Source organism: Rhinatrema bivittatum, chromosome 9, assembly GCF_901001135.1.
Source record: "Rhinatrema bivittatum chromosome 9, aRhiBiv1.1, whole genome shotgun sequence".
NCBI classification, from domain to species: domain Eukaryota; kingdom Metazoa; phylum Chordata; class Amphibia; order Gymnophiona; family Rhinatrematidae; genus Rhinatrema; species Rhinatrema bivittatum.
The window spans coordinates 132,909,964-132,922,940 of record NC_042623.1 but is presented as its reverse complement, the minus strand read 5'-3'; the positions used below and the strand labels follow the sequence as shown (position 1 = coordinate 132,922,940).

General features: G+C 46.0%; 1 protein-coding gene across 2 annotated transcripts in view; it reads right to left on the bottom strand.

The window, feature by feature from the left end:
- STAG1 (stromal antigen 1) overlaps positions 1–12,977 on the bottom strand; it is an 815,655-nt gene that overhangs the window by 658,709 nt on the left and 143,969 nt on the right. For both annotated transcript variants that reach the window (XM_029617274.1, XM_029617273.1), the window contains one exon: positions 3,829–4,033. In XM_029617274.1, coding sequence (XP_029473134.1) covers positions 3,829–4,033 — 205 coding nt within the window. The remainder of the gene's footprint in view (positions 1–3,828; positions 4,034–12,977) is intronic.

The window sequence follows — 12,977 nt, the reverse complement described above, 5'->3', positions numbered from 1 at the left end:
CCAAGGCCTGCAGCCATGCCATCCTGTGGGTGCTGATTCCTGCTGCAGAGACCCTTGAAGCCATTTCAAAAGCATCATAGCTCGCTCAGATTTTGTATTTTCCGCACTCTAGGCCCTTATGCACCAGCGACATGAGGGTTTCCTGCTGCTGCTGAAACAATTGCTCGGCCACCTCCTTTACAGACTTCCAGATGTCCCGCAAGAATTGGCTCAGGAGGAGCTGGTAGGAAGCTATGCGAGCTATGAGCATGGCTCCCTGAAAAATCTCTCCCCCAAGAGTGCTCCATTGCTCTGTGATCCTTCCCCGGGGGGTGCCGAGGAATGGGTCAGAGACTGCTTGGCTATCTTGAGAGCAGATTCGACTACTACCAATTGTTGGGGAAGCTGTCACTTATCAAACCTGGGAGCCTTGTGCACGAGTTAAACCCTATTAACCTTCTTATTCACAGGAGGCACCATGAGGAGGTGTTTCCACATCCTCCGCAGTAACTCAAGGATGTGAGCACTGTGACCGCCACAAACTCCTTAGGAAGCTCCATGAACTGGAGGATTTCAAGCATTTTGTGCCTGGCATCCTCTTCTGTCAACTAAAAAGTGATGGCCTCCACAGGCAGAGACCTCTTTCGCTCCTCTGGAGAAGGGTCTGAAGGGAGACCCTCAGAGCCATCAGTGGAGAACTCTGTGGGATCCTCTCCCTGGGTATCATAGGGCCCTCACCCTCACTGACATTGACAGGGGAAGGGTCCCTGGGCACTCAGCCTTCATCCACAGGTGCAGCCACTGGCAGGGCTGGATGCAAGGCTGCAGGTATCGGCATCTCAGCCAGCCTAGGCGGAGCTTCCTCCTCTGAGGTACCAGTCAGTAGGGTGAGGCTGCGGTGCCCCGAAAGGCACAGACATCAACCCGAGAACAGGCATCGGCGCATTACCAACTGGGTCGGTAATGTCCCAATGAGTGCATTAAGTTTCTCCAAGATTGGCTCCAAGACAGACTGTGCCACTGGACCAGTGGCCCATATTGCCAGCATGACTGCCAGCTGTACTCGCCTTTTGAGCTCCTCCTCAAACATCAACAATGCCAACACAGACTGGAAGGAAGGAGGGGTGACCAGGATCAGTGACTGGCATCTGGACCGGTGGAGACAGTGGAGGACCCCCAGCACCAATGGAGAACTGGCACTCCTCGCCACGGGGTCACTTAGGGGCATCACAGCATGAGCTGGTGCATCCCCATACCCGGCACCGTGCATAGACGGAAACTGATGCCAATGCTTCTTTAGCGTCCTTCGATGCTCAATATAGTCTTTCCTCTGTGCAGAGGCAGATGACGAGGAACCTGACATCCTCGGCCTGGAGGAGCCAGACGATAGTCTGTCTCTGGTGATCCTATCAGCTGATGGCATCGACAGTCCCACCAATGTTGATGGCTCAGTTTCCATCAGTGTGGCTCTGTAGTCCTTTGATGCCAATGGCTCGATCTTCAACCCGAAGAGGCTCTCCATTTTGTCAAGACAAAAGAAGACATCCTTTCAAGGTCATATGAGCACATTTGCGGCAACCACGGACATCATGCGATATCCTCAGTCAGAGGGCACATTAATCATGAGGATCAGTGATGGACATGGTCCTCGGGCACAGAGGGTATCACTTAAACCTGGATGTGGCCATGACAGGACGAAATAAACGGGAAGCAAAATCAAAATCAATGGCTGGTGGATAACAAAGCATCATCACTGTGGGGAATTGACCACGAAAGGAAACTTATCAATAAGCGCTGAGAACCCTTACTAGGAATGCTATGGGGAGAACAGAGAGGGACCTGGCAAATGCAGGTGTGAAGAAAATCGCATTAAGCGAAAAAATGAAACGTTTTTCTTAAAAAGGCCACCATGGAAAAAGACACTGAAGACTCAGCATGGACATGTTCAGGGCATGCTGGCATGCTCAGTATGGCAAGTGAAATTTCTAGAAACTGACATTAGATTTCCTTGTCAGGGCGCCATCTGATGATGTCACCCATGTATGAGGACTACCATCCTGCTTGTCCTTGGAAAAACTCAATTGTGGCGGCTGCATCTACTGAGGCAGCGGTTGGCTCTGCTGCAATCCATACAGGTTGCATTAGCATCTTCCATCAAAAGATGCCTTGGATGACGCTAGCTGCGCCTCCTGCCCAAGCCTCATTAGCAGGACTTATTGGATTATGTTCCCTTGCATGCTTCACCAAGTGAAGTCGACTACGCCTTCAAATGCGAGATTTGCACGGAGGACATGGGTACCCTAGTCGGCCCCAGAACTAGAAAGAATAAATTACTCAGTATCATGGGAATCTTTTGCACCATGAAGGGTAATGGGACCAGTGTTAATGAGGCTATCTCCCATCTTAGCATCAATGAGGGGCCCATTCTCGCACAGCCCTGCACAAATGCACAACCTTCTTCAGTTTACAGGGAAATGCTCCAAAGTGGATCCTTCTAGTTTTTGGATGCTCTTGACACCTCATCCAGCGCCATAGGCTTCCATACCCTGCTCAACTCCTAACCTAAGGTGGATCTGAGAACATGCACCACAGAGTGTGTGTGTGGTGGGGGGGGGGGGGGGGGGGGGGGTGAGAGAGAGCCTTCCCATGCTTGAGGTATTAAGCTAGGGAGATTTCCCATCTAGACTTCTTGCTCTGAGAGCCTGTTGATATCTCACTCCAAGACAAGGAGTGGCTCTGCTGCCCAGCTTCACGTGAATTCTTGGGTCTCTTACCCATTAGCACCTTCCTTAGGACCTGCATTTTCCAGGTACAATGCTGCTGTATCCTGGGGGATATCCAGCCACAGCTGTAGCAGTTGGGAATCGAGGCCATGCAGCAATAACAGATGGTTCACATACCCATGATAAACATCCAATGCCCAGAAATACAGGCCTTGAAGTCACTGAGCGTGGTCTTTTCAGCCTTGAATTTTTCTATACTGAATCCTTTTTTTGAAAAAAAGGAAGGAAGAACTTACAAATTCTGTTTGAGTTGCTGCCGAGGCAATGGTAAAACAAGGCCGATAAGCCACTAACAAGGCACAACATTTAAAAATATTGAGAGACAGTAGCTCAGACTAAAAAAGACTAAGGCTCACAAAGCAGCATGTATGAGAACACCCACACATATTCAGTAAAGTTTTTACTGAACTCAGAGCTGGGTCTGTCCTGTCAGATGATGATACCCATATGTAATGGCTAAGTCATGCCTGCTTGTCAACAGAAAAACAATGTCCTTGGCACAATCCAATTCAGACTGAATCTGCTTATCCATGGAGAAACAATATTTCTGGGTTGGGATATGTGCAATATCTGTGGTGCAGATCAAGATTTCAACAGAATTTTAAGTGTCTTCTTTAATGGATGGAGATCTTCCACTGACAAAGATACCTAAATCCTTTTTACTGTTGGCTCTATCAGGCATCACCCAAAAAGTGGAATACATGACAGTCAGACAATATGTATGAGAAAATATGTTCTAGAAAATGTGGAAACCCTTTCTAGCTCACATAACACAATTTTGAGAAACCATCCTATTCAACCTAATCTCAGATTCCTGGCTAGCAGGCCCAGTAAGTAATTTTGATCCTGCTTCAATGTTCACATACAGCAAGTATTATAAATTACAGATGCCCTGCATGGCATGATATAGCTTTTTTCATGCAAGCAATGTGACCAATTTTGGTCTTGTTTTTTTGTATTTGTTGTTTCTTTCAGTTTTTTTAATCCAAAAAAAAAATAAAGTTTCAGTAGAAACAGTTTTTAAAAATGCAATACAATCTAATAAAGAGAATTTATGCTTACTCACCAGCTAGTGTACTGGTATGCCTAAATGCTCGAACTTGGGAATCCGAAAGACCAGTCAACAGAGAAATCACAGTGTCCATCATGTATTCATCATAAATGATGCTGTACTGGCATTGCCTGATCAAAACACCAATGAACTCACAAAAGTTTGATCGAAATTTCTTCCACTGAGGGCCAGGCATAGTAAGGGGGTAATCACCACTATCCTAAAGGCAAAAACATTCATAAAGTACGTATTAGAAAAGGTGCATTAAAGAGAGAATTCTCTTCAGAACTGGATTTCTCTAAAGGCTACCAATTTCTATTTGAAAACTTTTTTAAAAATACAGTCTGCAATTAGAAATTCACCAACTCAGATCTCTTCCTTTTCTTGGGACTGCTTTAAGTCAATAATGGTTGGGTCCTCCAGAAACAAAAGTCTCTTTGGAAAAATGAAACCTGAAGCTTTGCCTTTTGAGAATAACTACTCAGCTAATGGTTAACAAGATTGGAAAGGTGTACTCCATACAGTATACAGAATTATCAAAAACATTCATTACATTGACTATTATATTTACTCCCAGTAATTTTATTTTTTTGTTTTTACATTTATTCAGTTTTGCAAAGGTCATGCATGTGGGTGGGTGGGTAGAAAATGTATGCTGTTAGGCTTTCACACATGCATAGCTTTAAAAAAAATGGTCAAGCACAAAGATATTCCTACAGTACTGTGAAGAATATTTAAAAACTACTTTATTGCTGGATGATTCTGTCAGGAACAAACTGCACTAAAGGATACCTTTCTATGGCTATCCATGTCTAAAACAGGTCACTAATAAATGCATATTAGTTACTTTTTTCACTTATGGATCACTTTTAAGTCAACAGAGAGGGTGTTTTGGGGGTAGGGAGAGTTGTTTGATCTGGTAGTTACTTTTTTTTTTTATTCTTCCAACTCAATTGGAATCATACCTGAGATTCTGGCACCACGAGCCTTCATTCAAAACTATCCAAGGATTTTTCTTCTATAAAAAAAAAAAAATTATATCCTCCCACTGCTCCTAGTATGGACATTACACCAATTGTCCTGAGGTAAAGAATCATGCACCAGGGTTCCTTCCAAAACCCCTTATCATGGGCTCTAAATCCAGTCATCTATTGTCAATCTTAATGAAGACCACAACACCCCTCCTTCAATCCCAAGAGCTTTGAATGCTGCCACTGCATCAGCGGCCTACCCGGGGTGCAAAAGATCGACCTATGGACCCTCTGCATGGCAGTGCACAGCATTGCTACAGAGCTACAGACTTAACCCACCAACTAAGGTTTCAAAGAAGTCTACAATCAAACATTGTGTAATTGTGTGATTGAGAGCCCAAGTGAGAGACAGACATGTAATGGTGTGATTGAGAGCCTGTGTGTGACAAGAGAGGAGAAAGTTGCAAGCAACCCCCTTCCCTCCTAATTTATAACAATCTCAGGGCACCTGGAAATCAAACGTATCCAGGTATGGAGAACAGAGCATTTAATCATTTTTAATTAATGGGTCTTTGTGTCTGCTGTTTTGAAATATTTTATTGGTGTCTAGACATTTTTTTAATACGTTTTTAATTATTGGATATTCCATTCATCAGCTGTTTAGAAATAATCTGTTCTTTTTATTTGTATGGTTTTACTGCATTGATTTTATATTTCTTGCTTTATTTTTATGAGGACTAGTGATTTCTCTTTTTCCTTTGTTGCACTGCATACAGAGACTCTGGCTTGTTGCTATTTCCAGTTCTATGTACACTGTATGGTCTCTTTATTCTTTGTTAGGTGAGGGTCTACATGGGTGATTGAGGTGAGGTATTCTGCTGCATGTAGTTTCTAGGTAGGGCTCTACAGCACACTCTGATAAGCCCAATTAAACCTATATTCCAGAGACCCTCACAGTACAATACCCACAAAATAAGAAATGGTCTACTGGTCATATTTCAAACCACTGTGATATATCCACTTTTGTGAATTCAACTCTTTTCTTGCATATATTTATGTAGGACCGACACTTTTCATGTCTGTGAGCCCACTGAGTGTCGGTCCTACATAAATATATGCAAGAAAAGAGTTGAATTCACAAAAGTGGATATATCACAGTGGTTTGAAATATGACTAGTAGACCATTTCTTATTTTGTTGTGGGTATAGGGCTCTATAGCAGCCTGGCTTATTTCATTTTCCAAATAGAAGTACAGTATTGGAGTTTTAAGGCCTGTTGTAATATTTTCAGTGTTGCCTTTTCTTAGGTAAGATAGCTACTGGAAGTTGGTGCTGTTCTGGTATGGGAGAATTACTATTTATATAATTTATGTTCAGAGAGTACTCTTATTTTTCCCTTGTGTCATTCTTAACAGTAAATGTAATATGGGACTTTTTTTTTTCCCCTGCCATAGATTGTAATGAGCAATGTGTCACATGTGAGTGTTGTCAGGCGTGTCACAATGTGAAAAAGTTTAATAATCACTGAGTTAAGATATTCTCTCTCTTTTCACCTACTTTGTCTATTTTATCTTCAAAACTTTAAAACAGCGCTTCCTTTTGACTTCCCCGATTTAAGATAGATCTTTTACTAATGTTTTCAGTTGAAATTCTAACACAACTGGCTTGCTTGTGCCACTGGAGCAACAGCCCAAAGAAAACTGAAAAAGTCAAGACCTTTTAACATGTCTTGTCAGACCACAACCTTAGCAGTTCATTACAATCTTGCATAAAGAGTAAACATTTAACATTTAAGATATTATTTAGAAGTACAGTATGAGTCTCACAGTACACTACCTGAAGCATCACTCTGGTGTAGTTCCAAAAGTGGAAGACGCAGAACATATAAGTCTCAAAGCACTTTATCAAAAAGATATATGGCCTGAAAAAATCCATTTCAAAGCACAGACAACATGCAACTCATTCACATCAACTAAGCACTCTCAAGCAACTAAGATGCTTAAGGCCTCTTGAGGCACTGACTGAAACAATACTGAATAATCAAACTGCCATTCAAATTAGCACAATGAAGCTCTCTCAGAAGCATAAAGTCATTATAACACACCACATGTATTGTGACTGATGTACAGTGCATTCAAGATACCAAAGAACCAAGGCATTGAAATAGTAATAAGTATTTATCTTCAGAAACTATCTTAATGGCACAGAAGTTCTCGCACATGATGCAAGGTAGTTGTAAGTTTTGAACTGCCGACTCCCAGGTAGCAGACCAGAACTCTGTAGGGAGAACTATTTTACTTGTAAGGACATGGGTAACCTTAAACGGTTACAGAAACCTTCTGTGTTAGTTAGCAGAAAGTTCTCTGCTGGCACAGTCTCCTGAGCTTTCATTACTGGGTCTGAACTAGGCTGCACACAGGTATTGTGAGCTGGACTGGGTCTCATTCCTCAGTTTACCCAAGAAGGGGATACTGTATCTTCTCGAATCCCCTGGTTGTTTCCTAAGTCAGGAAGCACGTTTTATTTCCTGCATTAGAGAACACAGAATAAAAGCATAGCTATTATGTGTTTTATTAGACTGATAGATTGTGCCAGCCCACAGTTCTCAAGACAAACTCCTCTAGCAGCTGTCTCGCCCTGCTCTCCAAACAAGAATGGACACGCGGGCCTCTGGTGGATAGTCCTGCACCGTATTCTCCCGCCCCCGCACAGCCGGCGTGCTGCAAGTGGAGCTTGTCCCGTTCGAAGTGAAGATGAAGGCCCCAGCATACCACAAGGGGAGCGTGTCCCACTCGCGGCGAAGATGAAGGCCCCTGTGAAAATGTGTGTAGAGGGGTGTGTGTGTGTGTGTGTGTGAAAGAGATTACGAGCTGGGGGTGGGGGGGTGAGGGAGAGAGCTTGTGTGAGAGGGCTTGGGGGGTGAGAGAGCATATGTGAGGGTATGTGTGGAAAAGGGAGAGGGGAGGCAGTGAACCAAAGAGAGAGAGGGGGCAGGGAGGGTGCCATCTCATCCCTCGCCTGAGGCAGCAGATTGCCTTGAGCCACCCCTGTTGGGGAGTGATAATCGACAGCCACAACCAGGACCCCACTCTTGTGCCTGTGGTGTGGAGGCATGGGCTACTTTATGGCTCAATGTCCCCATAGAGTCCCTAAGCAATTTGGAACTTGCAGGACCAAATACACTCTCAAAATAACAGGGTCAGGGATAGGGTGGAAAGGATTACTGGTGAGGTACTTGACCATATGCACAGGCAAGACAAAGAGATTGCCTCAAGAACACTGAACTAATGGAGCAAACTCGCGAGATTTGTATTCGAGAAATGGGGGGAAATAGTGGCACTTTTGACTTCTCGATTGGATAAGCTGAACACTGTAGATCTCCCTGCCATAGCTAATCTGGATGAGATAGTACAACATATCTAAAAAGACCTGTGAGCAGTGATATAGGGTCTCCAAGGAAGTCCATCAGAATCAGAGGAGACTACAGCAGAAGTGAGAGTACCCACAGATAATGTAAAGAGCCCACTGCTTATAGTATTGTCTTTCACAAAACAAAGGAAGAAAAGCTGCTGGCAAAAAGGCGAACCACCCTGGAGGGAAGACACCAGCACCAAAGAAGCACTCTCCAATTATGGAGTCACTACGGGACTCCTTTAATAAGTATTACGGTGAAGAGAAAATGAAGTACATTGAAATGGGGTTGGAAAAAGCGTTGTCAGAGTCCTTCTCACTACATGTCAAATGTGCTATAAGGACAGCAGGACCACCTTCGCATCCCTCTAGGTCAGGATGACTAAAGACGACTAACTTGTAAAAAGCACAAAAAAAAAAAAAAAATCAAGTGTTTCATTTTTTATTTTCTTTCCTTTTTTCTCAAAGCGTATGAAGAATGTATGCTGTAGAAGGTAATTGTACTGTTGATTCGCATAATGTAATTGTACTAACTGTTGATTTGCCTCCTCCATGTAAAAGAGTAAGACACTCTTGTCCTACTATTTCTCCACGCCAACATGTAAACCGATGTGATGTACCCCAACAAATGTCGGTATGCAAAAGCAAATAAATAAATAATAAAATTAATGCCTCATAGAATGGGAAGGGGGTGGGGGGAGAGTTACAGGCTTAAATGTGAAAGCCCGTAGAGGGGCGGAAGGCATAATGTAAAGAAATTGAGGGTTTTGAACCACCAAATCCCAGGTGATAGATCTATTTTACTTGTGAGGAACCAGAGAAGCTGTAGTGTTGCTACCTCCCCAGTTAGTGTGTGCTGGGTTATGCCAGACCAGGCTCCCTTTTGGCTATGGTAAAACTCTCCCTGTTCACCCAGCTGTTTTAAAGGGTCAACCAGCAAAAAGTTATCTGCTGGTACAACATTTCCTGAGCTGTCTAAACTAGGCTGCGCTGAGGTACTGTGAGCTGGAGTGGATGTCTCTCCTCAGTTTAGCCAGTAAAGGGATATTGCATCTTCTTGAATCCTCTGGTTGTAAACTGTAAGTCAGGAAACAGTGTTTCTTCCTTTTGTTTTCTGCATTAAAGAACTGAAAGCACGGCTCTTCATATTTTGTTGGACCATGACACAACACAGCGTTCCCTAATGACTCAAATCCAGACATGCTGACTCAGGAAGTTTGCTAGGCATCATGTGATGGTGGAATAGTGCCACTGTACACAGAATTCATGTCAACAAGGTCTATTCTCTACTATCAAAACTCAGATGAAAGAAACAGAAGAGAGCAAATTTCACTACAAACAAAGTGTTGTATGAAAAGGTGCAACAAATTTAAATTTCCAGCTGAGCCACAAGTATTACTTTTTCAAGAACCACACAGATCCGAGGGGCGGTGGCTAGTCCAAAGGGTAGCACCCGGAACTGGTAATGATGGTCCAGTATCGCAAAGCGTACGAAGCGCTGACGGTCTTGATGGACCGGGATGTGGAGATAGGCTTCGGATAGATCCAGTGAAGTCAGGAATTCTCCCGGCTGTACAGCCCTTATGACTGAGCGCAGGGTTGCCATGCGGAAGGGTGGTACCCTCAGGTAACGATTGACTGACTTGAGGTCCAGGATGGGCCAGAACATTCATTCCTTCTTGGGAACGATAAAATAAATGGAATAGTAACCAGTATTTTGTTGGTGCGTGGGCACCGGAGTTATTGCCTTTAGGCTGAGTAGTTTCGTCAGTGTGGTTTCCACTGCTGTCCTCTTGGAGAGGGCGTGGCACGGTGATCTCACAAATTTGTCTGGAGGGATACTGTAGAAGTCCAGATAGTATCCCTCTCGAATGATGGTTAGGACCCACCAGTCTGATGTTATCTCGACCCATCTTTGGTAGAAGAGGGTAAGTCTGTCCCCTATGACTTCTTCCGGTGGATGGGTCTGTTGATTCTCTTTGTGGGGTGCAGCCAGGACCTGTCCCTGAGCCTGCTCCCCCTCTTGTGTCTGTTCCGAAAGGACTGAGCCCTGCCTGCGGGACGAGGTGCTTGGTAGTGTGTCTTCTTGTACGGTCTAAAGCACTGAGCTCATCTGCCCTTGGTTCTTCGGGGGGGGGGGGGGGGGGGGGGGGGGGGGGGAGCACTGGTTTCTTTTGTTCCTGTCCTCTGGTAGGCGAGGTACTGGAGATTCGCCCCATTTGTTGGCTAGCTTTTCCAATTCGCTTCTGAGCAAGAGAGATTTTTTAAAGGGCATCTTCGTGAGGTTCGCTTTGGATGTCGCGTTGGCTGACAAGTTTCGGAGCCATAGATGTCTTCTGGCTGCCACTGCCGAGGCGACGTTCCTGGCAGAGGTGCGCACTAGGTCTGAGGTTGCATCCGTGAGGAATGATACCGCAGGTTCCATTTTCTCAACAGACATGGTTGCATCTCTGGAGAGGAGCAAGCAAGAACGTGCCACCACGGCACAGCAGGAAGCGATCTGAAGAGTCATTGCTGCTACATCAAAGGACTGTAAGGATGGATTCCAGTCATCTGTTCTGGGCATCCTTTAGTGCTGCTCCTCCCTCGACGGGAATGGTCGTGCACTTGGAGGTTGCACAGACCATGGCATCCACCTTTGAGAACCGCAGGAGTTCCTTAGCTGCGGATTCAAAGGGATATAGGGCTTCTACAGCCTGTCCTTTGAAGCTGGCCTCTGGGGCATTCCATTCCAGGTCAATCAGTTGCTCTACCACTTGCAACATTGGAAAATAGCATGAGGCCTGACAGAGGGAGACCAAGACGGGGTTTATCTTTGGTACCACTGTGGTGTCCGTGCCTGGAATGTCCAGCGTCTTCAGGGGCTGGGACACGAGAGCTGGTAACTCGTCTTTGGAGAAGAATCACAGCATGGTTCAGTATGGTTCTATCCCTGGGGGGTTTTCTCCTTCCTCCAGGGAGTCAGCCTCATACTCCGAGGTGTCTGTATCCCTGGTAGGGAGGCTCTTGCTTAGGAAGGGCATGTCTCGATGGGCCCCGAGGTACTTGGAACGTCTTGCGTTTCTGGTTGTGACTGGGACTGGGTCGCAGTCTGTACTGAGTGCACTTGGACAAAGGTTTGTAGCCCTTTGAAGAATTCCACCCAGAAAAAAGTTCCTGGGTCCATGTTGACTCCAGGGGGCATTATAGTGGATGCCCCGGAGGTGTCTTCCTGTATAAGAGCCGAGTTGGAGATACAGAGGTCCGGGGTACTATCATTAGTGGATCCGGATCCCTCTACTGGCTGTGAGGGACCTTGCTTTGGTTCTCCCTGAGCCTCTTCGCACTGCTGGCATAGGGAGGAGGCCACTTCTGGTTGCACAGCTCTCAGGTGGCAGGCTGTGCAGAAGGCTTGTCCCTTGGCCTTCTTGGCAGGTGGTGCCATGGTTTGTGCTCATGGTGAGCTTCAAAACTCATCTGTGCATGTAGGAATACGCACCGGGAGGCTTGCTTGAGCGCTCTGGGTGCGCCGAAGATGTGCGTGCGGGCCACTAATTGTGCGTCTGGCTGAGATGTGCGCGCCGCCATGCGCACGGCAATATTTGTGCGCTCGGGCCATTTATGCGGGCCACTATGCGCCTGGCACAGTTATACGCGTCGCTGTGCGCACAAGTCGGTTGTACGCACGACTCAGTTAAGCAAGCAATATGGCGGTCAAGGGGGAAATGGCATCGACGACCAAGCGGGCAAGATGGCGACCCCTCGGAGGGTCTCCATGAGTGTGGACCCTCACACCGGATCGGGGTCTATCCCAGACAGGGCTGCTCAACCCTATGTAACAGACGCCGGAAGGGCCAATCTGTGGGGCAAATCGAGCCTCGGAGACTAAGAGAGGTTTCTACCTTACCTGGTCTCGGCGTTTCCCGGTCTCGTGCCAGGCAGTCTCCAGCTGCGGGGGGGAGAGGGAATTACCTTCACTGCCTCGCTCAATTCTGCACCCGCTGCCTCTCAGCCCCCCTTCCCCCCCCCCCCCCCCCCCGGGGGGCTAAGTCCACACTGGGAGCCGGCTACCGGACAGAGACTTGCCTCTGAGGGATCTCGGAAATCACCTCAGGAATTCTCGACTGGGGGAGGGACCCTTAAGTATCACCGCAGGATAGCGGGGCTCGTCTTGTAGAGGTAAGTTTTCTTTCTTCTTTGTTTTAAAATTTCTAAAACTATTCTAGTGTGTGTAGTGTCCCTATCTGCTTAGGAGACAGAGAAATACTGAAGAGCTAAGCTTCCTGCACGGGTATATGTAGGCTGACGTCAGCTTTGAAATCTGACTCCATCTCCCATCTGCTATCAGAAGTACACTATACCCACTGGTCCTGAGTCCATATGGCGACATGCTAGGAAATAAGGAATTTTTAATGCTGGTAAGTGCTTGAAATAATTGAGGTAAAATGTTTAAAATTTCACGCATGATGCATAATGGCTGTTGCAAATTACTTAGAAAGCCATTCTAGGGTGCAGTATATGGCATTATTTATCAATAAGAAAACTAGTAGGTCTCAGACCTGCATGCCTTCAGCCCTCCCATGTTAACCTTGTGCCCACCCAAAAACTCAATTCTGGCTACACCACTGGTCCACAGGGGTCCCCCTTCAGTCTCTTTTGTAGCAAAAAAGTACGAGCGAAAAATAAAACGTAAGCAGACCCAACTCCGCGGGGTGGCGGGTGGGTTTCATGAGGACTCATCCTGCTGTCCTGGGAGAACACCTGTTACAGGTAACCAACTCTGCTTTCTCACAGGACACGCAGG